This window comes from Drosophila subobscura, chromosome E (genome assembly GCF_008121235.1).
Source record: "Drosophila subobscura isolate 14011-0131.10 chromosome E, UCBerk_Dsub_1.0, whole genome shotgun sequence".
NCBI classification, from domain to species: Eukaryota; Metazoa; Arthropoda; class Insecta; order Diptera; family Drosophilidae; genus Drosophila; species Drosophila subobscura.
The window spans coordinates 7,287,846-7,312,726 of record NC_048531.1 but is presented as its reverse complement, the minus strand read 5'-3'; the positions used below and the strand labels follow the sequence as shown (position 1 = coordinate 7,312,726).

Here is a 24,881-nt window from a genome sequence, read left to right as displayed (position 1 = left end):
GCTCTCTCTCTCCCTCTCTGTCTGTATGCATAAAGCTCTCTCAGAATGAGTCAACAATTGAGAGCCAGCCAAGATCTCAGCCTCAGCTTGGAGTGTTGAAAAGGTAAAAAATGTTGCAGATCATTCAACAACAACAACAACAACAACAACAACTACGCTATTCGTGCAACAACAAACAATTGAACACGATGATCATCATGCTCATCATTATGAGAAACAAGTGTACAGAGAAGAGCATTACCAACGATGATGATGATGATGATGATGATGATGTTCGTTCGTCTATTTCAATTGAAGCGGATGTATAACAAGTCTAAGCGAAGAGCCTGCAACGCCCCAGAATGACTTCATTAAATCTTTGGGCCAATCAACGAAAAAAATAGAAACCAAAATTTGATATTTAAGTCTTTATGAGAGGCTGCCCTCCCCTTGGGCAATGCAGCTGAAATCGAGACGGGGGACAAAATGTCACTGGGAATGTCAGATGAGCGTGGCGGCGTAGGGCGCAATGCCTATAGATACGAGCGATTCCATCTTTTGGTTTGAGAGCCCTTTTATTTTGTGGGTTTTGTTTTTGTTTTTGTATTTCGAAAACTCAGCAGAACGCAGCAGCTGAGCGGCAGAACTTTTGTGGATGGAGAGAGGGCGAGAAAAACGTGATGCGGCTGCGAGTGAAAATTGCACAAGCTGCAGACGTGTTCATGTGGCGGCGTCCCGTCCCTATTTCCCCATTTCCCCCTACGGGTCGAAAATGCAATCTATGACGTGAGGCTCATGCCAAAAACCTACAAAACATAAGCTTATCCATTGGCTGTTGATGTTGCCCCCCTCTGTATGTGTGTTGCACAAGGCTGGCGACGTGTCGGACGTGGCTCTGGGGGCTCCTTCCTTCCGTCAGGCATCAGAGATCCATCTCCCCCACCCTCCCGTTTACCCAATTAACCTTGAACAAAAAATATCATATTTTTTGTGTGGTGGAAACATTTCAGATTAAATAACAATTAAAAGCAATCTATTTTCGATGACTGATTTCAGCGCGGGTTTCTTCACATTTGTATCGACCACTTGTGAGGAGCTGTCCACAATTTTTGAGCCAACCGATTCGCGGATACCCTCACTGCTCAGCCATCATCCAGCTAGCTAAGTCCCCCAATGGACCCTCGTCCGGGTAGAGGGTAAGTCCAAGTAATTGAACAACTTTTTGGTACTTAAAACTTTTTGATTTCCGTGACACTTGAGCCCGGCCACCGACCATCGACGAGCGACGAGCGAGCCACATGCGAACATCTCCGCATGAAGGGAACCCACTGTCAAAGCTGTCTTTACAACATAATACCCGTTAACAATGGGGGCCTCACTCTACACTCCATACTCCACATTAAAAATTAATAATAATTTCTTTGAGCGCACTCGAATGGGAGCGACTTCGAGTGCATTTTGTGGTAGCTGCGATTACGAAAAGATTTCAACTTGTAAAAATGTGAATAATTAGAGCAATGTGATGGGGCGCAATTTTATATAATGCCAAGTGCAAGTAATGGTTTTCCTTTGATCCGCTTCCAACAATAACTTGACATCAATTGGTCAACATTTTTGATGGCCAAACTTTTGTCATTGCTGCTGCTGCCACTTGCTGCTGTTGCAGTTTCTCTTCCTCTGATTTTGAATCATTTGTCAAAAAGTCTTGGGTAAGATTTCCCTCTTAATTCATCAAATGGCCACTCGAGAGCGCCTCTAGCCAAAACGGAAGCAGAATCTATTCAGAATTCATTTGCTTGCCAGCAACATTTTTCCCCCATAGCTGTTGACATTTTAAAGCTGCTGTTGCTGCTGTTGTTGTTGCTGTTGCTGCTGTGCTTATTGAATTGTTGCAGCCACAAAGAAGCAAAGATGGAAAAAAATTAACATTTAAAAGAACAGACTCAGAAGCATTTAAAGTGCTTTTTTTCTTCTGTTTACCATCGATTTTCCTTTGAATTTGTTTAGCGCATTTCGTGCAACATTTCAGGCGAATCACCTGTTGAATGTTGCTGTTGTAGTTGCTGCTGCTGCCGCTGCTGCTGCTGCTGCTTCTGTTGTTGCTGCAGAACCAACGAACATTCCGCGGCGATGCCGCTCCTCTTTCCGAGCTAAAAATGAGTGAATTAAATAGAATAGTCGAACTATGTAATTGCCGCGTTTTATTGCCACCAGCAAGAGTTGCTGTTGTTGCCTCCCTCTGTCTCTTTGGTCCCAATCCGGTGGGAAGTGGTCGGTGGCTGTGGCTGTGGCTGGCGCTGTCTGGACGCCAGACGCGTCGAATGATTTGCATTTTTTTCGCCGAGGTGCGGAGTTTTGGGCATTTTTAGCATTTGCTATTTATAGACCAAATGTCTCGGACAGATCTTCGGTGAAGGGGAGTCAAATGTCGTTCGATTCGCTTGGTATTTCGCATAGATCTTGTCATATCTCTCCTCCATGGTGTCATCAGCAGCTTTGCGGGTTTTATTTATTACTTTAAGCCAGGAGATCCACGGAAATACTTTCCGCCATTTGATTGCTCTCATTATCTCGCCTTAGATTTGATTTGATATCTTTTTATTTGTTGGCATTCTTCAGCTCTCTGCTGATTGCTCTCATCTGTTTGAGTGTGCCGCGCGGAGCTGCGATAAGTTTTTTGTTTCCCAACTAAACTTGAGCTTTCGCCGTCACTTGCCACACTTGCCACCATTTTTCTTAATGGAAATTTCCATGCGCTTGGCTTTTCTTTAGACAAATTAAGCGAATTTTTTCTCCGTTTCGCACCTTTCCCAAACTTCGTTTGCTCCTTTCCACCCATTGTCAGAGCCAAGCGATGATATCCTTGGCGTCTTGAGTCGCTGCACTTCCGTTCGTTGCACCCAAATTGCAAAAAATTCCAAAAAGGGACAGCAGCCAGAGAAAAGTTGGGGAGAAACTTTGCACCCAACATAAATCACATTTTCAGCACAGGGGACGAGTTGCATCAGAGAGTCGTGTGTGTGTGTGTGTGTGGGTGTGTGTTCCAGGGCTGCATTCGCTGCATTTGCATATTCCAATTTCCCATTTAATCAATTTAGCCAGAAGAGAGTGCAAAGCAGGAGGAGGAGCTGCCGAGAGCAGTAGGAGACGGCATCTCCGGTTGCCGCTAGACAATTACCGACCCCCACTGTCTGGCATTGTCTGCCATCGGTTGCCTCTTCGCATCATTTATCCTTGTTAATTTTTATTTAGCCCTGCCACGGATGCATCTCAGCCAGCAACCAGCACCCAGCACCCTGAGCGATTGAGCCGTAACCTGCGTTGACGTTGTTTACGTGTTTACCAGTGCGCCACTCACGCTGAGGCACACAGATGCATTGTCCCAGGCACTGACAGCTCCAAAGAACTGCCAGCAGAAGCTGACGGCAAACACGTTGAGTGAGGGCGAAGGATTTCTTAACGAGAGGCGACACAGTGCGCCACGCAGCAGGCTGTTAAAGAGTTAACCAAACGACATAAAATACTCGTAATCTAAGCACGGGATTCTATGCCGTTCTATGCCCATTATTATGCTCTATAATTGCCCACTTTTTGATCACTTCGAGAGCCATTCCCCCATGCACATTTATCAAAAACAGTCGGCGAGAACCGTTGGACAAGTTTTGGCAAGACATTAGCCACGCCCCCGCCACTGGACCTCACCCATTGCTTATCAATTGGAATGTGAGCCGCCAAAGTTGGCTCATAACTTGCTGTTCCTTCAACAAAATACAAAAAATAAAAGTGCAAAAAATTGGTAGCCCAAAAAGTAAGAAAAAAGGAGGAAAATCCAAAGGCATTTAACTCGCTGTGACAGGCCAGGCCTCTGCCCTCTGAGCCCCCTCTGGCAGCCGACTAATGGTCAAAACTTATCGTCAAACTTAAATGGGATTTTATTATCGTCGCCAAAAACTTCTACTTACTCGTATTCGAGATGCTCCCCGCTCCATCTCCAACTCAATCTCTCTGCGGGGCTTCACATGCAGGCCCGAGAATGGGCTTGGTCTGTGAGTTTCTGGTGGGATTGGAACATAATTTGGCTCCTATGATTATGCTTTTTATTTGGTTTTTTGCCACGACTAATGCGCTGATTTATATTTAGTATAATACCATAATTATAATGCACGCGGTTCCCATGGCTTGGCTCACAGAATTCATAGGGTTTTTGGGGCCAGGCCTTCATAAATCTTGTCAAAACAGCGCATTCTGCTGCTTGTGGCTTCTGTTTTTAATTAACTCGAGAATTGCTTAATTATCAGCGGAGAGACGCCACAAAAACGCAACGAGAATCGCAGAAGTGCAGTGCGATCTCTTGGCCTGGTCGCGTTGGCAATTAATGTCAATCACGCTGAGAGAGTCGCCAAATTGGCAAGACAGGCAGGCCCCTGCCAGAGTCTGGCTCTGTAGAAGGAGTTCGTTTGGTGGCAGTCTCGTACAAATCATTTTCCTGCCTTCTGAATGTCAAAACAATTAAAGCATCCAACAATTAGAAACCCAAAAGATCATGTTCTGAATTGTTTGCCCGATCTGCGGGGGCCACGGTGCGCACCAAAAGTACATGCATACATACGCATAAATAAATGTTAGCACTCCTTGCAGGCATATTTAATCATACATTTTTCGAGGTACTTGTAAATTATTCAATAGCTTCGCTGAATTAAACACCTCGAAGACTCTTTTACGTTCAGCCAGAAAATAGTTTCCATTTTGTTCTTTTTTTTATGAGCCATAAAGTGTTTACTGCTGGCCATAGACTTGCACCGCTCACTGTGCTTGCCACTAAAAATTAGTTAATGAGCTCTGCATGAGTTCGGCCCGTCATGAATAACCGCAAAACCTTAAGCACCAGAAGTACTCGTATCTGACAGACACACAAAAATGCAATGCAAATGCAAAGACAATGGCAGACAAACACACAGAAGAATGGCAAAGGCAAAGGCAAAGCCAAAAGCAAAAGCAGAAGTTAAGGTGCGGAGTCGGTGTCGGAAAGTGGCAAACAAATTGGCGAACAACAGCAAGAGTGGAGGCTGCGCTGCTGCTGCGGCGATGCTCGTGGATCTATCTTAAAAATTTGTTATTTCTACAATTGCTGGCAACATTGAACTTTAAATGGTAGCAGAGCCCGAGTCAGAGTCAGAGTCAGAGCCACATGTGATTGCGATTGCATTTCTTGCGTATATCTGCGATGACATCGAACTCGATCTCGGGCCAAGTACGTCACGTTGCTTCTCCCTCAAGCCCCAGGCCACATCCACTGCCACTGCCACTGCTGCTGCTGCTGCTGCTGCTGCCCCAGCCCCTGAGGATGATGGCGCATAAAAGCGATCGATTTTCCAAGCACGTAAATTAATTAAAGTACAATCCCAGGCAAAAATGTTGTTGAGTGCCAGCCAGCGAACAACACCTTGACCTTCGCAGATAAATGAAGATAAATGAATGGTTTGCTTGCTGCCTGGCCGAAGATCGCAAGAAGAAATTTTTGCTACAATTTTAATTAAAGTCGAAACACATGCAGATCGGAGCGACGGATCCCCGCACTCGCCTCGCGCATCAAAACGATGACCGAAAAAGGCCAAGCGGAAGCGAAAGGTCACTGGCAAGGCAAGTCTTGAATAATTGTACGGGGAGAAGGCTGCGGGGCATGCTGTGTGTACGCACAATAACGAAACACTTAAAACTCAATTATGGATGGAAACGGAACCCGATGCCCCGCGGCTAACTACTGTACATACTCGAACTCGAACTGCGAAACGGAGTGTAGCGCATCTGCCAATTCGAAGGTGTTTTCCCCCTCCCGACACATCCATTCGCATCCGACATGCATTGCCTTGCGGAAAAGTTGTTCAATTTGTCAGAGAGCAGACAGCGGACAGCCGGACAGTTGCGTATGCTGAAAAGTGATTTTCGTTTAATTTATTGATTTAATTTTATTGCACATCGATTGAGCACATTTGTTTTCCCAGCCAGGGTCTGGCTCGGCTCGGCTTGCATTCATTATTTAATTGATTTCCTTAACCTAAATTACATTTTTGATGGGCTTAAATTATTTGAGAATTGCTCGAGAAGCCACACAAGTGAGTGGGTTAATGAAATTCACATTTAAATTCACATTGTTGTGTTGCTGCACACAAGACACGGAGAATATAATTATTTGGTATCGAGAAAGATTGTGCTGTTGAGGCTGAGAAATTCAATGGGTATGAATGCTTGAATGGATTTTCTTGGCCACAAATGTACTGTTCGTACCTCTGTGAATAGCTTTAGTTTACTCCTGACTAATCAACCATTTCGCTAAATGGCGAAAATCAATAGTCAAATGGATAAAGGAAGCTCGAATCATGCTGGAGTCAATGTCAAAGGCTCATTCTCCCATGGGAGAGCCTTCGCTTGGCTGGAAAGATCTTAGAGCTAGCTTAGAACATAGATTGCACATTAGGCCGCTCCCCGCTCCCCGCACTCCTCTCTTCTGACTCAGTGCTTGGTCCCGCCCTCGAAGCTGACGTCCGCATGGAATCCCGTATCGTCGGCATGGTAAATCACATTCTGGATGCGTCCGTCCGGCAGAAGAATATGGTATTGACCGCGTGTCACGCCATGGAAATCCCGGTTCTGCTTGTGGCCAAAATCGTTGCCGGTGTGGAAGTCACGTATGCGATAGCCGAATGCATACTTCGAGGCGTACTGCTGCATCTGAAGACAGCGGAGAGAGGGAAGAGGGAAGCAAGTTAGTCATATTGCAATGGTCGGGGGGGTGTGTGTGTGTGTGTGTGTGGATTGCTCAGTAAACCGATAAGTTGCATGCAGCATTTCGTGCGCAAGCTGAAAAATATGCAGTGCAGAATGTACGAGTATTAAGCACACTGTCATGTACAGTGAAGACAGCGAACAGCAACAACTGCCAGATGCCATGCACTCGCCTGGGAGAACAACAAACAACAAACAACAAACCAAAGCCATTTAGGCGCTGTCTCTATGCTGGAAACTCCCGGCGAACGGAAAGGAAAGTTCTTTTATTTCATAGATGATTACCAGCGTGAGGGGAGTGGGTGTAGCTCCACTGTAGATCGGTTTATCTGCAGCATTGTCAAGGTGGCAGTGCTCCTTCTTCATTGTCGTCTAGGGTATTGCCATGCACCAACTGCGTGGGAACTGGAGCGCAGAATTCGGAGCGGCATTCGGTGCCTGATGATGATTGGAATGCGGATGGGGGAGGAATGTCACTCACATGCCACATGCCACATGCCACTGTTTGCTATGCATGTGATTGTAAATTGTGTACGAGTATCGTGGCAGGCAGGAGGCGCGGGAGTAATGAAATTTGCAACAATATATTGTACAAATCTAGCGCTGAACAGCCCCTCCCTCCACCCCCTTTGACACTTGGCCATGCAGCGCTGATTTGCCCCCTCCAACCCCTCCCACCAGCCACTCCTCACTTTTTGTTTTGTCGTCTACAATTTGGGTTTTGCCTTTTTATTGTAAGTATTCCCGCTGCAAGATGGCAACAAAATGTGACAGAGAGAGTGGCTGAACGCGACGTGGCAGGAGCTTCTGTGTGTGGGAGTGTGTGTGTGTGTGCTCGAGTGTATTGTTGTGCGTGTGCGTTTCCTTTTCCGCTCTTTCTCTCTCTCTCTCTCTGTGTTGGCGACAACTGTTGGCAACTTTTGCTACATGTTTCGGGCTGTTTCTGTGGTATTTATGGCCTACCCAAGACTCGTGCTTGTGTGTGTGTCCCTGTGTGTATGCGGGGGCGTGGCAAACTTTTTGATATGTTAATGAGTTGTAAATTAAGTTTAATTAAGTTACATTGTTGACTAGATTTTTCCTCAGCTTCCGCTTCCATTCTGCCGCAGAGAACAAAAGTTCTTCTTGGGCTTTGTGCAAGATTTATAGACCTGATTGCATGGGACTCGGAGTTGGAGCTGCTTTGATTGGCATTTGTTGTGCTTCATAGATTAATTCTTGGTTTAAAAAGGAAATACATTTCAGCAGAATTCCGCGAACATTCCACATTTTTGCTTCTCTTAAACATAATTAATAAATTCTCTGGTCCAGCGATTTGCCAACATTTGCGCTGCCATCTAGCATTTTTTTGTTGCCTTTCATCATTCTCCTCTCCTAATGGAATCCAAAAAGAAAATATGCATTTTTTCCTCTATCCAGCATTGTTGCAGCAGTGGAGGCAGCGGCAGCAGCTTCATTAAGAGAATGCAAAAATGTTAATAGATTTTAACGTGCAAAGCAGCCGCCGCCTTCACGCTTCTTCCGCTGCATAAAAGAAGGACGCGAATATCTGCGGAATATGCAAATTGAAGGGGGTTCTGCAGTGGGGAATTTCATTACAAATTGATTTGATTAAAGTGAACATAATTACAATGCAGATGAAACATGTCCAGGAGAGTGGGCGGACTCATCCCCGCGATGGGTCACTTTTTGCCCATCAAAACAAAAATATGAAAGCCAGCGAAGTGGAAACTGTATTAGGACCACAATCAATGCCAAAATCAGAGTCACGTGCCATTGCCTGAAATGAAAAATGCATCTGCCGTAAATCCAATGACGCTGCCCAATTCTTGTGCTTTGTGTGTCCACGAGTGTCCATTAGTCGGCGAGGATTTGGTGGGGAACAAACACTCAAACTGCGACTAATGCATCGACTAATGCAATCTCAGCATTCCAGTTTCTTCTTTGAAGTTATTCCTCAAATAATGTTGATGATCTCAGGTGCCAAAGCCAGACTTTAGCTGGCTGTTGCTCAACCGATTTTGATCTATTTTGTTTGAAACGAAGATGGACCTCCGATTTGGAACCAGCCAAAAGATGCGAGTCTCACATCTGTCGTCCATCTCAGAGCTGTCTTATTTATTCCTTGTTTATAATGCCATATTCATGTACATACATATGGATGTCCAAATGGGAAAGTCAATGTCAAATGGGAGTGCATAGAGCTGGAGTTAAAAGCGGTCTAGCTGGAGGGTCGAATTTTTGCATTTAACACGTTTCCTGTCGTTGGCTTTTTGTCGATTTGTGCGACGGGGATTTGTGCAGTGTCGAGTGCAAAATGCAATTTAAGCCAAAAGCTACGTGAGTTCGTTTAGTTTGGAGTTCGGAGTGAGCGATTGGCTGCCCGAAACTTTCTTTCATGGCTAAAAAGCAATAAGCTGGCCAGCTCCTGCCTGCCCATTGGGCGGAACAGCTTTCTTGGTAATTCAATGCGAATGCTCATCCTCATCCTCATCCTCCAGCGTGCACTTGTTTTGGCCAATTGAGTGGCAAAACAACAACAGGCAGGAGTAGCGAATGGCGCCCACTAACGAGAAATGCCTTTGACGTTGGGTGAGTCCTTCGGTGTCCTTTAATTTGCATATAATCAAAGTTACTACCGGCCTCTCGGCTTTGTGCCATCTTTTGGTCATTAAAACGTTTCGCAACTCTTGTGCTTGGGCCTGCGGGCATCACAATCTTCCGCCTGACCTCATCACTGCTGATTTCTTGCTGTCTTTTGATTTATTTTCATTGGATTATCTGCAGATTCAGAGCCTTCTGTTAGTCTGGACCACTGTAAATGGAGGAGCTACGGGTGTGCATTCACGTTCCGCACTGTCAAATGCGAGGCAACGCAAATCCCAGCCATGCCCTGCCCTGCACTTGGGCAGCCTCTTCAATTAGCTGATGATTTGCACTCAGGTGGAAGGGTGGGAACGGGATGCGATGGGAGGCGATGCCATAACACTAATCCTTGTTGGGCAACTGAGGATGCGCCCTCCCCTCTGCCGCTGAGCGGGGAGTGTGGTGCGTTTATTATTCACACAATTCGTTTAAGCGTTGCAAACACCTCGTGCCATGCCACACACCCACACACCCACACACACACACACAACCGAAAACCTCAAGGGACACAGCGGGCAGGCAGGCTGGCTGGCTGGGAAGATTGGGGAAGAAGCGGGGCCGGCATCGGTGTGTGGCAAGTGCAGCAGTGCCACAGTGCCACAGTGCTGCATGCTGCTCATTTAAAATTGAACAAGTGTGGCACTGAGTTGGTCTGAGCCCGGACAGGATTTGAGGCTGTGTGGGTGTGTGGGAGGGGCAACAGCAACGGCAACCGAGTCGAGCCAAATCGCATTTAAATGGAAATAAATGTTGTGTCCAAACAATTTACAAAAACCAATTTTACAATGTAATGCGTCCAGAGCTCCACTTGGATATGAGTGCCGTCTGTGTGTCTGTGTGTCGGTGGGTGTGGGTGTCGGCCACTGCCTGCCTGTTAGCCCTGCCACCTCCATGGTCAGACTCTGGCCAAGAGTGGAACGAACGTGTTCAACAGCGCTCGTCAGTCAAATGAATGTCCTGGGCTCGTTTATGCCACACGGCAGCAGCCATTCGCCCAATTGTCGCTGTGCAACTTTTGGCCACACAATTATGAGGGGGCGGAACGAGGGAGGCTGCTGCTGGGGCTCAAACGTTGATGATTAGACTACGAAATTGTTGTATAATTTACAGTGTGGCGGGGAGGGGGGAACGGGACGGGGGCAAATTTTAAATGCAATCCACCCACAGTTTTTATGGCTCGCTTGTTAGCAATTTTCGTATCCAAGTTATGGCTAACAAGGGGCTTGGGGGGAGCATCTCCAACCAAAATTGAGTTATCAGTTTGTTGGCTTTGCCCTGGCAATGCGCTCGGGCTGATTGCGTGACAGCTGCTGCTGCTGCCCAAACCCATCCGCATCCGCATCCGTCTCGAGCAAAAGCAGAACGAGGATGAGGAAGAGGATGAGAGCCAGGAACAACAGCAAAAAAATCCATCTAACGAAATGGCAGAGCAGAGCAGAGCAGCAGGAAAAATGTCAAACTACGTGATTTTTATGCGAATGTGACTGTCAATAGCACGTTGCGAGCAGCATTGGAAATGGGACTAGGAATAGGAATAGGAATCGGAATGGGAATGGGAGAGCGGGCAATGCCATGCCCCAGCATACAGTTTTAGTTTTCAACCAGCCAGCCACGCCCCAAGAGCGCAATATTAGCGGGTGGAACGAGTAGTTGTAGTTGGGTCGCTGGTGCCGGACTGGCTGCGGTTTATTACGTCCAACGGCGGATGAAGTGGAGCTAATTTAAAGTCAAGCCCAGGTCAGATGCGAGCATGTGCTGAGCCAGCGACACCAAGGGAGGGTCCGGCATGCCAATGGTAATTCCGGGTATTATATCAGTATTTGAATAAAATCAAATACACTCAGCAGGACACGTTCTAAAGAACAGCAGACATCAGCAGCTGGCTCTTAAAACTGATCGCTAAAAAACGAAGAGGAAATTCTGAAATTGTTTGCACAATTTTTCGAGTGTAAGTCTGGCTGAGGTCCGGGGAGGCCATCAATTGCACGAACAAAGGCCTTAAGAACTCGAGAACATTAGCCACACATGTCCCGGGACCCAGGAGGGATCAAGGATCCAGCCTTAAGCTGTGCCCGAGCGTCGTTTCGGGCTAAACCTTTTTTGTCGAGTGATTTTCGATGCCAGAACCGAACTAATAATCGAGACCCGACCCACATGCTGCCGCTCCAGCACCGCTCCATTAAATAAAACTTAAATCTGTGCTTAGGCAGCGACCCTGCCCCCTTCCCCGACGAAATCTCCTTTCAACACTTGCAAAAATATGTTGTGCTCCCACATTAAAAATAAGGGGAAAGGGACGGGGAGGGCTAGGCAGGGCAAACACAAACACAAAGCGAACAGCAAAAGGGTTGAAATAAAAATGAAATTAAAATATTGTACGAGTGTGTGTGTGTGTGTGTGTGTGGGGAAGCCGGAAAATATTGCACCTGCAGATGTTGAAGCCCAGCCGAGGAGGACATCAAGCATCCTTCATCCTTGTACGTATGTATGTGTAGCTCCGTTTTGGAGAGTGAGTGACGACCATTACCAACCATTTCGGCCACAATAAAATGACAAATTCCCCAAAAATCCAACCATGTTCGCTCGCACACGTTACCAGCAGTGGCAGTGGCAGTGGCAGTGCCTGTGGCAGTGGCAGGGAGCCCAAGAGCAGCAGCAGCTGCTGTCAAACAAGTCCCATGACGAGCATTGCAACGGCATGTCGCAGCCGGGACGGACGACACCCCACATCCGCCTCTAACCTCCACCTAAACTTGAGCCTAACAAGTGTCGTTTGCCTGTCAGGGATGGACAGTCCGGACAGGCAGACAGACAGACAGGACAATGGGCAGGCGGCTGCCTTTACCAGCCATGTCCTCGACTCAACTCAGCTCCCATCATGGTCATCAGGCGTCGTTTCTGGGGTTTCACAACACGACCGAGCCGACGAGGCTCAGCCGGGGATGACGACAAGTACGACAGGGACAAGGCAAAAGCCTATTAAAAATCATGCTAAACGGCCCTAAAACAATGTGCATGTGTGTGGGGTGTGTGCCTCATCAGCAGCAGGAACAGGAACAGGACCATTACTGGGGATTGCATTGCTTTTGGGGCTGTTGTTGCAAGAGTCGTTCGCTGGATGGGTATCGAGAAGAGTGCCACAGAGGAGGGTGGCTGGCTGGGATGCCCTCCCAGCAAAGGCACCAGCAAATATTGCCGGACAACAAATGCCAATAAATAAAATGTAATAAGCTCTTCCACCAAAATCGAATAAAAGTGCACGGAAAATAAGCTGCGAAATAGGAGGAGGAAAACGTCAAAGCAAACTTAGCTCGAAAACAATTTTAAGTCGATTCTGCGAATCACAAAGGAGACTGCTAGGGAGGGTCCTGGTCCTGGAAATATAATTTAAATTCCACCAAGTAGTGCTCGAACTTGGGCCTGCTTATGGCATGCTCGTACTTATTGCCGCTAAATTGTCGACAGCTTTTGATGCTGCCAGGCAGGGCCTTGGTGTTGTCACTACACCAAATGCAGCAGGAAAAGGGACAGGGGACAGGCGACAGGGCACATTGCATTCTGTAAAACTAAACGAATGAGAGTCAGGGCTTAATTCAGGAGCAGAGCAAATCGAATTCCACACAGATGTTATTTTGATGTACTCCTTCGAGGCATTTTGTCTCTCCCATTTAGTTTTCCCCCTTCCAATGGAACTCTGAAAAAATATCCATGATGGCCTTGAAATGTCTCACGTCAGTTTGCCAGCCGGCTGCTGATTTCCCTTTTCTCTCAGTCGTATTCTACAGTTCAGATTAAACAGAACAAATTTTCGTTTTCTAGTAAACAAAATAATTTGGAAATATTTTTCTTTCAACAAAAAAAATCATTCGTTAAATCTTTTGGAAGTTTCTTTCGTGTAAATCGTGAAATTGAAATTGAAATTGAAATTAATTCGCAATGTCCATAATGAAGAAGGTGAAGCAATTGCCGCTGCGGGGCATGTGCAGCCTTTATGCGAGGAGCGCGCTGCGGGTGGGGGTGCGCCACAGCTGCGGGGATGTCAAGGCCAACACGAAGGGCGTCGTGGTGGGGCTGTACCTGAAGGAGGAGGCCGGCAAGGAGCCGAAGCTGACGCCCACCGGCCAGAAGGTGGACGGGCGCGTGAACGGCAAGCTGGCGGAGCTGATCTGCGAGACGAAGCTGGACGGGCGGCTGGGTCGGGGCAGGATCTTCAACAGCATCGATCCCGAGTTCAGTTCGGTGGCTGTGGTGGGCCTGGGCGTGGAGGGGATCGCCTTCAACGAGCTGGAGATGCTGGACGAGGGCATGGAGAATGTGCGCATTGCGGCGGGCATTGGAGCGCGCTCCCTGCAGGACGAGGGCGTGGGTGCCATCTCGGTGGACGGCATGGACTACGCGGAGCAGGCGGCAGAGGGGGCTGCACTCGCCGTCTGGCGCTTCCCCGACAACCTGGCCGCCAAGAATATGCCCCTGATACCCACGCTCAGTCTGTACGACTCCTCCGACGCCAACGGCTGGACACGCGGCATCTTCAAGGCCGACGCCCAGAACCTGGCGCGCCGCCTCAGCGATGCTCCGGCGAACTGCATGACCCCCACCCTGTTCGCCCAGGCCACCGTGGACGCCCTGTGCCCCTGCGGCATCACCGTCGAGGTGCGGACCATGGACTGGATCGAGGCGCAGCGGCTGAACGCCTTCCTAATGATCGCCAAGGGCAGCTGCGAGCCGCCCGTCATGCTCGAGATCAGCTACTGCGGCGCTGCTCCCGAGGAGAAGCCGATCCTGTTCGTGGGCAAGGGCATCACCTTCAACTCGGGGGCCCTCAATATGCGTCCGTGCAGGGGCATGGACGAGTACCGCGGCAGCATGTCGGGGGCAGCCGCCTGCGTGGGCATGATGCGCGCCTGCGCGGCCCTCTCCCTGCCCATCAATGTCACCTGCGTGATCCCGCTGTGCGAGAACCTGCCCTCGGGCATGTCCTGCAAGCCCGGCGATGTGGTCCGCCTGCTCAACGGCAAGTCGATGGCCATCCGGGACCTGGACAAGGCTGGCGTGGTGGTGATGTCCGACGCCCTGCTCTACGGCCAGAACACCTACAATCCACGGCTCGTGGCGGACGTGGCCACCCTCGAGATGGGCGTGAAGAAGGCCTTCGGCGGCGGGGCCACCGGCGTCTTCTCCAACTCCCACTACATCTGGAAGCAGTTCCAGCGCGCTGGCTCCCTCACCGGCGACCGCGTGTGGCGCCTGCCCCTGTGGCAGTACTACCGTCGCCAGGTGACCGACGAGCTGGGCTACGATCTGAGCAACAATGGCCGCGGCATTGCCAGCTCCTGCCTCTCGGCAGCCGTGCTCCACGAGCTGGTGCCGTGCGCCGACTGGGTGCACCTGGACACACGGGGCACGGGCCTGCTCAGCCAGTACGGACTCATCCCGTACCTCACGGCCAAGCGCATGACGGGACGTCCCACACGCACCATGGTCCAGTTCTTGTACCAAATGGCGTGCCCCGAGCTCAAGTGAGACGCTCGATCTTCGTGGAGGAATGTTTGATGGTTTTGCGATAAGTTTTCGAAGTAAATTGCATTTTTTGGACTAGACTTTGGAGGCGTCTTTAAGTTGTTTTAATGTTCCCTTGTACCTCCTCCTGTTTGTGTCTATCTTTGGGATACCTTTTCCGTGCCCTTCTGCCTGGCTGCGCACAAAGAGGCGCCCCAGTCCCCACGACCTGCCATAGAAATGCGGATAAATTAAATGCAAGCACACCCTTTCGACTGTCCCCGTGCCAGCCAGACGAAAGTAAGGAAAGGAAACTTCAGTTCTGCAGTGAAAGAAAAATGTTAATTCCGACGCATGTATCTGGCTCAGAGGAAACTCCTCAAGTGCTTGAGGTTTTGGCCCCATGAATGGCGTATCTGGATGCTGTATATCTGTATCAATTGGTCCAGACAGCAGCCGAATTCAATCCAATGGGAAAGGGCACAGCAGACTGCCGACTGCCGTCTGCCGCAGAGTGATGGAGGAGGAAAGGAGCTGCTGTGGCGGCTACCTGGGGGTGCCAGACGGATGCCAATCTGTGGCAGAATTGGCTGTGGATGTGGCTCGCTCTCTCTCGTGCCTGGCTAACGACATTGAAAATGCTTGTCGAACTTGAAAATTATTCGATTAAGTGCATTACCGGCGAGACGATGTGCCACAAACACATTCCCCTGTGCATCCTGCTGCAGGGGATATTCGGATATTCCCATTGTTGTGACTGCCGTCGCATTGTCGTGTTTGTGTGTGTCTGTGGATGTGGATGTGGCAAGCTCCTTCTTATTTATGTTGATTGTGTTTTTGCCTATGCCAATCAATGGAGCCATCGAGGCACATCCTCTTGTGGCACGCCCCAAGGTGTACTTTAATTTAATGCAACGGAAGAGTGGGCACCGGAAGGAGCGGGGTATCGCAGCCACTTTCCAATATTAAATATTCATCTGCAAGCCTAAACCGAAGCGGAAATGGGCAGCGGAACAGATCGAAGGCAGGACTCACCGACTTATCCTCCTGACTGCTCACAAAGTGCAACCCGTTGGCACCCTTTTCCGCATCCAGCTCAGCCGGAAGCGAGGTGGCAGCCAGATGTGCAGCCTGGTAATGATGCTGCTCCGGATGCTGCTGCTGCTGCTGCTGCTGCTGGGGATGCTGCTGATGATAGTTCGTGATGGTTGGATGATGCACCACATGCTCCACTGTGGTCACGGGCTGCTGCCGCTGCTCGTCCCTGACGCCCTCGTAGCCGTGCGACAGTCCATGGCCCGGGGTGTAGTCCATGAAGGAGCTGGGAGTCGGCAGCTTGGGCGCCATGCTGCTGGGCACGGCGGGCAGCTGCTCCTTGACATCGTTGTTGCCCGACTCGATGATCGGCACGTACTGCTTCGTCTTGGCCATGCCAATCAGTCGGCCCTGATGCACGCCCAGACCCGCCAGCGTCTTGAGCGTGGGCACAGGAGCCGGGGCCTGCATCTGGCCGGGATGGAAGAGAACGGGCGCCGTGCTGTCCTGTGGGCGATCCATCACCAGCTGCTTGCCCTGGCGCTGCAGCTTGGCCTGCATCTCCTTGGCCAGGAGGTAGGTGAGTCCGTGGATCTGGTCGTCGGGCGACTTGCCGATGAGCGTCGACAGCTGCTGGAACTCGGGCAGCTGCTTGTAGTGCTCCTTGGCGCTGTCCGCCGGCCCATGGTACTCGATCTTGATCAGCGGCGAGGCCGCGGGACTTGGCTCGTGCTGGATCGCGTACTGGTACGGCTCCAGGGCCCTGCCATAGATGGGCTCCTGCGCCTGCGCCTGGTACTCCTCCTGCAGTGGGTCCGGCTTCGAGGGCCGAAACTGTGGCACAATCACGTCTATCGACTGGGTCGGCACAGGGGCAGCTGCCAGCTCCGCTGTGTACGTGTGATGGTGCACCTCCTCGGCCTGCGGCGCGGCTGCCTCCTGCACCACAATCGGATGCTGGGCCATGTTCGGGGGCTGGGCAGCGTAGACCTGGGCGTAGCTTGGCTTGTAGTGGATGTACCGCAGCTGCTCGACCACCGGCACCGGCTGGATGTGCACCTGGACGGGAACCTGGGCTGGCTGTGGGACTGGCGATGCTTCCACCAGCTTCGTCTGCACTGCTCCCGGCATGTACTTCATGTAGGAGCTGGGCTTGAGGCCGTAGCCGGAGAGCGGGGAGAGGGGCTTTATCTTGTAGTGCTCGTACTCGGACTTCGGGGCGGGCAGGTACTTGATGTACGCCTTGCCGCCGTGTCCCTCCTTCATGAGCTGGCTGATCGCCTTCTGCACCTCGTGGGGCAGTCCGCCCAGCGACTTCTTGCCCTTCCCATGGCCGTTGCTCTGTGGCGCCTCCTTGTACACGTACATCCGTTTGGTCTCCGCCGTCGACTCGCTGTTCTGTATCGCATTGTCCTCCGCAGGGGGAGTGGCCTTCGTGGGAGCCTGTCCCTGACTCTGACTCTGAGTTGTGTTGTTCCTCTGCGGTTGGGTTTCCATTGTGAGGAGTGTGGGCGTGGGCTGCAGCTGCTTCCCAGAGCGTTGCGGAAGAAGGGACTGGGGCAGAGCTGCCTTCGCGTCGGTCAGCTCGAATTTGAACATCTGCGGCGAGGAGCCAGGAGCCGATCGCTTGGTGCGCTTCGTCTTGCGTATGCGCACCTGGAAGCCGTGCTTCGGGGGTAACTTTTGGGCCGTTCTGGTGGCCTGACTCTGCAGATCCAGGATCCTGGCCTCGCGTATCAACTGCGCCGTGTAGGGATCGGGTTCTCGGGCATCGGTCTCTTGGAATGGAATCATCATTGCCTTAAAGTCCGCTGGCTGCTGCTGCTGCTGGTTAATGGTGGAGCGTCGCTGGCGCCGTGGCTTCCGCTTCGGGCGCTGGCTCTTGGCGGCTTTGGTGGTGCTGGCCGGCGGCACTGGCGCACTCTCTGTGGTGGGCGTATCCTTGAGCGCCCTGGCCTGATGCTGCCGCAGGAACAGCTTCAGTTCGTCGCTGGGTTCGACGGCGTCGGCGAGCTCGAAGCGCAGCATTCGCGGTGCGGTGGGCAGCCTGCGCTCCTCCCGCTTGGTGCGCGAGTGATGGACCTGCGACCGATCCCCGGACTGCTCGTTGTACTGATTGAAGGCCGCCAGGTAGCTGTCGTCAGTGGGATTGTCGATGTGCCGCATGCTGCGTAGATTCCGCTGGTCAAAGTAGCGTTGCATGTCCTACAAATCACACAGATAGAGAGAGGATCAATGGGTGCTCTAGTGAGGGGCAAGGAGTGGTAGTTACCTCATAGCTGGCGAAGGTTTCCAGGGAGGGTAGGCGGTGCCAGGTGTCCATGGCCTTGGCCATGCTCAGGCCTGTCCACACAAGCAGCAGCAGTAGCTGCAAAGACAAAGCCCCATGAATTAAGTACAAGCAAAAAGCATCTGTGGAGGATCCATAAATAATCCTAATATGTCCGCCCAACACTTTCACTTTCCATCTGACCAAAAACAAAACTTGGAGTCGCCACAGCAAATGCAGTTGCAACTCGAACTGGACGCTGCTCGATTCTCAAACGAGTTGCGCACGCGCTCTGCCACAGCCACTTCTTCAGCTGGGTGTCTGTCTGTCTCCCCGTCTGCCTCTTTGTCCATTCATGCAACCACTTTCACGTCAACAGGTTGAACTTGTGCCGTGGCTTGGCTTTTATGGCCATTAAACCCGGTCTCCTCCTCTGCTCGAATTCAATAGCATTTCTCTTGCACCTCTCTCGATTTTACGTAAGACCAATTATGGTACTGGGATTATTTCAGACTTGTGATGCAACTGGCTTACATTTCGCGATGGTTTCGGAGATAATCGAAGATTGTATTGGAATGCAAGAAAGTCTTTTGGCTGGCAGCAGCGTCGAATGGGAAATTACCTTTGCGGAATATATCAAATATGATTTAATTACACACGAAAGCCATCAGTCAGTCCGTGTCTTTCCCCATTCCCAGCCTATAAACTGAATCTAGAATCAATAGCTAAAAGTTGGCCCTGTAATCCAATTCCTTTCGCTGCAACGGCTTCATCCATATGGTGGCAGGGGGCCAGCCCTGGCTTATCTCGTGCCCCGCAGCAGCAGCAGCAGCCGCAGCCATTTAGCAGCCATGCCAAAAGCCATCCACAGCCAGCAGACCAGTTGAGGCTAAAGCTAAATCCAAATGAACTGTCAACGGTCGTTAAAAATGCAACCGCGTAAACATTTAACGGCCGTTAAAACTGCGCCCGAGTGAATTTTTATGAACTGTACCGAACAGGCAGCCAACCAGGCCAGCCGAGGCCCTTGCCACCCGCCTTCTGGTGAGCCTACGCGAGAGGGAGAGAGCGAGAGAGAGAGGCACACGCCCCACTTGTTGGATGAGAACTGCAGTTTCCCCCATGCCCTCATGCCCTCATTCCCCTGCTCCACTTCTAACCCCTGCCATGCCATGCCATGCCACTGTGTGGTGCATAAAATTTTATGTGTTTTCTATTTAACACTTTGGCGATGAGGGTGAGGGTGAGGCTGAGGGGTAGGGTTTGGGTACTGCAGGGAGAGGTGTTCGCTTTATTCCGCTGTGGAAAATGTCTTTTCATTTTGGAGCGGGACACGCGCAAGAATCGTTTTAAAATTCAATAGAAAACTCCAATAAAAGATTGTTGCTATTTTCCCTGGTGCTGAACTCGCTCTCACTCTCGGGTGAACTGGCGGATTTTATGGCTTTAAAAGTGTTTGCCAAACTAGTTAACAATTTCTTTATGATACACCAAGGAAAAGTTCTCCCCAAAGAAGCTCTCTTTAGTGTCTATCTCTCTTCCCTTTGGTTTTCCCAAATGGAAATTCAATAGTTGCCAAAAACACTTTTCGGGTCTCAGCTGCAGGCAGCCTCAATTAAAGTTTAACGATTTATTTAGAATTTATTGTGGCATTTAAGTAACATTTGTACAATTTATTCATGAGCCCAAAACCCAATGTTTGCCAGAGAATTGTTCGCCAAAGAAAAGATCAAAGTAAATTGATTAAAAAAGCAACTGAAGTCCGGCATGGGATGCTTCCTCTGGGATTCTTCTTGCTGTTTTTCTTGCGATCCGAACACAGGTGGCTTCATTAACTGGCTGTAATTGCTGTTTGGCCACAAGTTTGTATAATTGTTGGACGCACAATATGCACTTGCTGCAGCTGCTGCTGCTGCTGCTGTTGTTGCATGCAACAAAGCGGAAAAACGTTGCACACTTTTGGTAGGGGAGAGTCTTGGCCAGACTGAGACCGAGACCGAGACCAAGACCAACAGCAAGTCCAAGTCCAAGTCAAGACACAAGGCCAGGGAAAATGGAGCTGGCAAAAAGGCAAACAGCTTGAGCTAATTGTTGGCCGGCATGCGAGGGTGGCTGGGAGTGACTGGGTGTACCTTGGGGGCAGTTGCAGTGGCAGTGGCAAGAACCAGTTTGCTTTTTCATCTACAGCACAAGTCCCAACCCCAAGCCAGAGTCAAGTTCAATGCACATGCAATAAAAGACTGAAAAAAGCGTGTGGGGAGGGGAGTGGTGCCAGAGTGGAATTTCCTTGGCCACAAGGAAAACCACTGCGCTCAAAAGAAATGCCTGAAATGGCCACAAAACTTTTTTCCATCCACTTAAGTTGCAAATTTCCCGTTTCGATGGCAAATGTCTGTTTTGCTTTCTGTCTGCCACTGCAGTGGCAGTGGGTTTCGGTTTCCAATTCCGAATCCCCGACTCCCATATGACGGACTCTTAGATAATCGTTAAATGGAAGGCCGTTCCATGCAGCCGAGGTCATAAAATCATAAAATCCACATGGATTCAATGGGGAGAGATTTTTGTTCATTTCTTTCCGCACAACCCATCATCGAGGCGCCGCCAACTAAATTGCGTAACATGCATATTTTGCAGGCCAAGGAAAGACGCTTTAAAAATCAAACGAAAAGCGGTGGAAAGTATTTGAAATATTCGCATTCGAGTGGCGATTATTATGAACGAACGTGGGCAGGATGGTTGGTAATTAAACGAGAAATTTAAAGTGTTGCGCTGGGGAAAGGCAGGCGGCTGCTAATTGAAGTTCAAGTGCCAGGGAGCATACGCGTTGCAAAAGGGAAAACAAAAACGAAAATAAACATGAATAATTCACGAAATGTTCGTGCGAAGACACATGAGTATGGAAAGCATTATGCACGGAATGGGATGGCTGGGATTGGGACTGGGAGTGGGATTGGGATCGTCCATTTCCTGGCCAGGCCATGGCAGACTCTCACTTCAATGGCAGACAATTTTTCCCGCTTTACTTTTTTCACTCTTTTTGGCCGAAAAGGTTTCCGCCGTGGCACTTGTTGTTTTCACGCCTCAGTTGCATTTGCCGTTGTCTGTTATTTATGTATATTAAAATTTCGGTATCTGAATGATTCAGGAATGACCTCCACGGCTTGGACTTACCATTAAGGTGGGGCCAGCAGCATCAGAGATGGCCATTTTACCCTCAGTTGCGTCGCCGGAAGTTCAAACGAGGCAAATGAGGCGTCTCTGCACGTTGCCCGTTGCCCGTTGCACGTTGCACGAAATGTGGCAGCTTAATTTGCTGTTCAATTGTTGTTCAATCTCTTTCTTTCTCTGTTTCTCTCCTCAGGCTGTTGTTTTTTTCTGTGTTGATATTTCTCTATGCAAAGTATTATTGTCTCTTGGAATCTCCTTCAGTTATTGGCTCTAATTATTTATAAAACTCAACCTAAAGAATGTCTTTGGCTGCATGGGTTTATAGCCTTGAATCAATTTATTTTCATTGAATATTCCATTCGGGAAGCACTTCCTAAATAATTGATTGGCCAGGCTCTTTGTGAATTATATTTTTATAGTCCGCCACGGAACCAGTCAACTTTTGTCTCTTCAATTTAACTTTTGCTTTGAGCTTTGTTTAAACTTGCTTCTGCTCCTGTCCTCGTCCTCGTTGGTTTTTCATTTATTTAATGCGACTTTTAATTTGAGTTGAGTTTTCGTTGGTTTTTCCTGCTGCTGTATGCTTTTATTTTCGGCTGTGGAAAACTGTGGAGGGAAAACCGCACGCTTGCGCGCTGCTGTTGCAACTGTGCCTCACATTTTCGCGCCACTTGAGTTTTGTGTGTGTTCGGCGGGCCTCGCCGTTTTTCGCAGCGACATCCAGCCAGTTTGTTTTCCGCCCCGGCCCCCTGCCATTTCCCCCCCTCTGCATTTCCCAGCCAAAGTCAGCTTTTCGCCAGTTGCAGTCGCAGACATGCTGTGGGGTTGGCTCTGGCATTTCTCATACATATTTCCCTCTACAACTGGCATAATGAGACAGGGATTCGGTTTGTAATGCTCAGAAGGAAGTGCACAATATTTAACATTTTGGGGAAATAAAATAAGAAAGATTCACATCGGAAACATTTAAATGTTCAAAGGGAAAACCCATTTGGATCATCTCCAAAAGAGCATCCCATAGTCGACCATGTGTAGATGCCTCCTCTGCTCTCCTTGGTTGCTGTTCGTCTTGTCTTTGAGCGTTTCTGTCTTTTCTTTCTGTTTTTCGAGCAGCTTTTTTGGCCACGGCTTTGGCCACTTCACGAGACGCGAACAACTTTTGACCATCAACTTTTGCAGCATATTTGTTATTTGGCTCCTGACAAAAATGCTCAAGTTTTTTACTATGTTCAGTTTGTGCTGTTTGTTTTTGGTGTTTTTGTGTTCATTCAAGTTGATTATCTTGTGCGTGCAGCTGAGGTTGAGGCTGAGACTGGGGCTGGGGCTGAGCCGACTGCCGTCATGCCGTTGTATAATTAATTTATTAATGGCAAAACGAACGAAATGCACTTCCACGCATTTCCTATGAGCCTGTGCCTGGTGTCTGGGATTATGTGATTTATAGGAAGAATTTGGCCAACTGCTAGACAATCCTCCGTTGGAGGGGACTGGGACTGGCTGGCGGCGGGGCAGTGTGAGAGTTCAACTGAAGATGTTATGCAACAGGCGGGAGCAGGCATCGACTCGTAGTACCTCGACTGTCACGCACGCGCCGCGGCTGATGAAGTAGCTGACAAATTATTTTTATTGCCACCAATTCGAGACAGCGAGCTGCCATGGTGGATGCTGAGGTTGCGCTTTCTGGCTGCAGCCAGGCTGCAGGTAGGAGCCATCTATACGAGAGCATTAGACATGGAACTGCAGCTGCATCCGCGCTGAGATCTGTGGTTTTATCTCTGGCCGCATCGGAGTCTCAATCCGATGGTGTGGCAGCGACAATTAGAGGAAATTTTTGGCGAGTGGCGACTGACTTTGGCACTTTCACATTTGCTTTTGCGGCTGCAGGAGGCAGGCTGCTGGGTTTGATGTTGAAGTTGAGTTATTAGACGGGGAGGGAATTGTTATAAGCGAGACTAAAGCAACGCCTCTGTGTCCCGTCCCTGCTTCGGGCACTGTGCCAGCAGCCAGAGACCTCCCCAAAAGCCACATAATTGCTGTAATCGTGGCGGAGATTCACAATCTCGTAATAAATTGAGCCACACACAGACACAGGCAGAGGAAGATGCGCCAGAAGCTGGCTTGCCCCTGCCCCAGTCCGTGCGTAGGAGCGGGGAGAGGGAGTTGCCGCAGAAGTTGCAATAGGCGGAAATCTCACACCGAAAGTTGCATTGCGGATGCAGTCACCACAACTATAGCTCCAACTCCAACTCCAACTCCAACTGCATCTCCAGTCCCTCTTGTTCCTGTTGTTGCTGCTGTTGTTGCTTTGTGGTGGCAAACATTCGCATTCGTGCGGAAGTTTAACCAACTAACTAAGTGACTTCAACTTGCAGTGGGGCCAACAATTGTTTGGCCAAATGTGTGTGTCAACCTCACACACTGCCGGCTGCCGGCTGCCGGTTGCTGGATGATCCAGATTCCAGTTTTGACAATGGCCAAGCCACTTCGCCACTTAATTGCCATTGAATTGGTTTTACTTTGCGGTCAGCTTTAAAACTTGGACAGTTGGTCATTTGGTTTTTGAGGAAATTGGCCCAGGCCAAGCCGCATCGATGGCCATCGATTGGGACACATTTTAATAGACTCATTTCGATGCTTCCTTCATGTGGTGGTCCAGAGCAGGAGGTGCTCCCTCCTGGTCGAACGTTGCCTTAATTGTCCGACACTTCCCGTTTCGTGGTTTGTTTCCCATCTCATCCCAGACCGGACCAGAGCGGACCAGACCATGCCAAACCATCTCCAAAACCATCTCCCGGTCCATTCCGCACAGGCCGGACCAGGCCGAAATCTAATTACGCCATCGCAGCCAGAGAGCCAACGAGCGCAGCAAATTGACAACACAATAAACAGTGGGCGGAAAGAGTGTGCATGGGCCATGCCCCGGCAAGGGGACGGTGGCTTAGGGGGGAGTGCTAGGAGGGTGTCACACATGTGCGACAGTTTCTGATTTATGAACACAATTTCCACTTTGACAATGAGCGAACTCCATCCACCGATGGCTACCCCAAAGCAGATGAGAGCTGAGAGCCAGCCCCTTTTATCCGGATGGCTTGTCTCCTGGCCCCTGTCCCCTGTCCACTGTCCCCTATCGCCCGACCTGAGCTCATGTCCGGGTCTGTCTTGATTCGGCTTCTGTTTTCGGAGGGAAGTTGCCCTCTGTCCTGCTCTGCGATTCCCACAGAAACTGTTAGTTTATGAGTGGGGGAATCTCTGCTTCCTGCACCCACTCTAGGACTAGGTGAATTATGTTAATTGAGATTCGGGTGCTGATAGAATCGGCAGCTGCAGCTGCGTCTTGGCAGCCTTGGGACTGAAATGCCAGGGGTCCAAGAGGTTCGTGGCCATATTTCAGGGGCTAATCTCGGACCGAGAGATGCACATAAAAATCAAGCCAGATGGGGGAGCAGCTTCCTCCTTGAATGCAAACTGTGAAATGAAATCTATGAGAGTGCTTCGACTTGGC

General features: G+C 49.7%; 2 protein-coding genes across 2 annotated transcripts; one reads left to right on the top strand and one right to left on the bottom strand.

Moving 5' to 3' along the window:
* Window positions 1-6,465: 6,465 nt before the first annotated feature.
* Window positions 6,466-20,141, bottom strand: LOC117892645. Its single transcript, XM_034798999.1, has 4 exons — window positions 20,097-20,141; window positions 18,215-18,310; window positions 15,943-18,147; window positions 6,466-6,708 (listed from the first exon to the last, which is right to left on the bottom strand). The coding sequence occupies exons 1-4, from the start codon at window positions 20,139-20,141 to the stop codon at window positions 6,490-6,492; spliced, it is 2,565 nt and encodes an 854-aa protein (XP_034654890.1). The 3' UTR covers window positions 6,466-6,489.
* On the top strand, window positions 13,290-15,008 carry LOC117891376 (cytosol aminopeptidase). The gene has a single exon (XM_034796813.1). The coding sequence runs from the start codon at window positions 13,345-13,347 to the stop codon at window positions 14,929-14,931; it is 1,587 nt and encodes a 528-aa protein (XP_034652704.1). The 5' UTR covers window positions 13,290-13,344; the 3' UTR covers window positions 14,932-15,008.
* Window positions 20,142-24,881: the final 4,740 nt, after the last annotated feature.

Excerpts from the sequence above, each read along its gene's own strand:
- LOC117892645 (XM_034798999.1), bottom strand. The coding sequence starts at position 20,141 with ATGCAACAACAGCAGCAGCAGCAGCAGCTGCAGCAAGTGCATATT. Across the intron at positions 18,311-20,096 it reads AGCTGCAGCAAGTGCATATT|CTACTGCTGCTGCTTGTGTG; the intron begins GTGCGTCCAACA and ends TTGTCTTTGCAG. Across the intron at positions 6,709-15,942 it reads GCAGTCAGGAGGATAAGTCG|ATGCAGCAGTACGCCTCGAA; the intron begins GTGAGTCCTGCC and ends CGCTGTCTTCAG.
- LOC117891376 (XM_034796813.1), top strand. The coding sequence starts at position 13,345 with ATGTCCATAATGAAGAAGGTGAAGCAATTGCCGCTGCGGGGCATGTGC.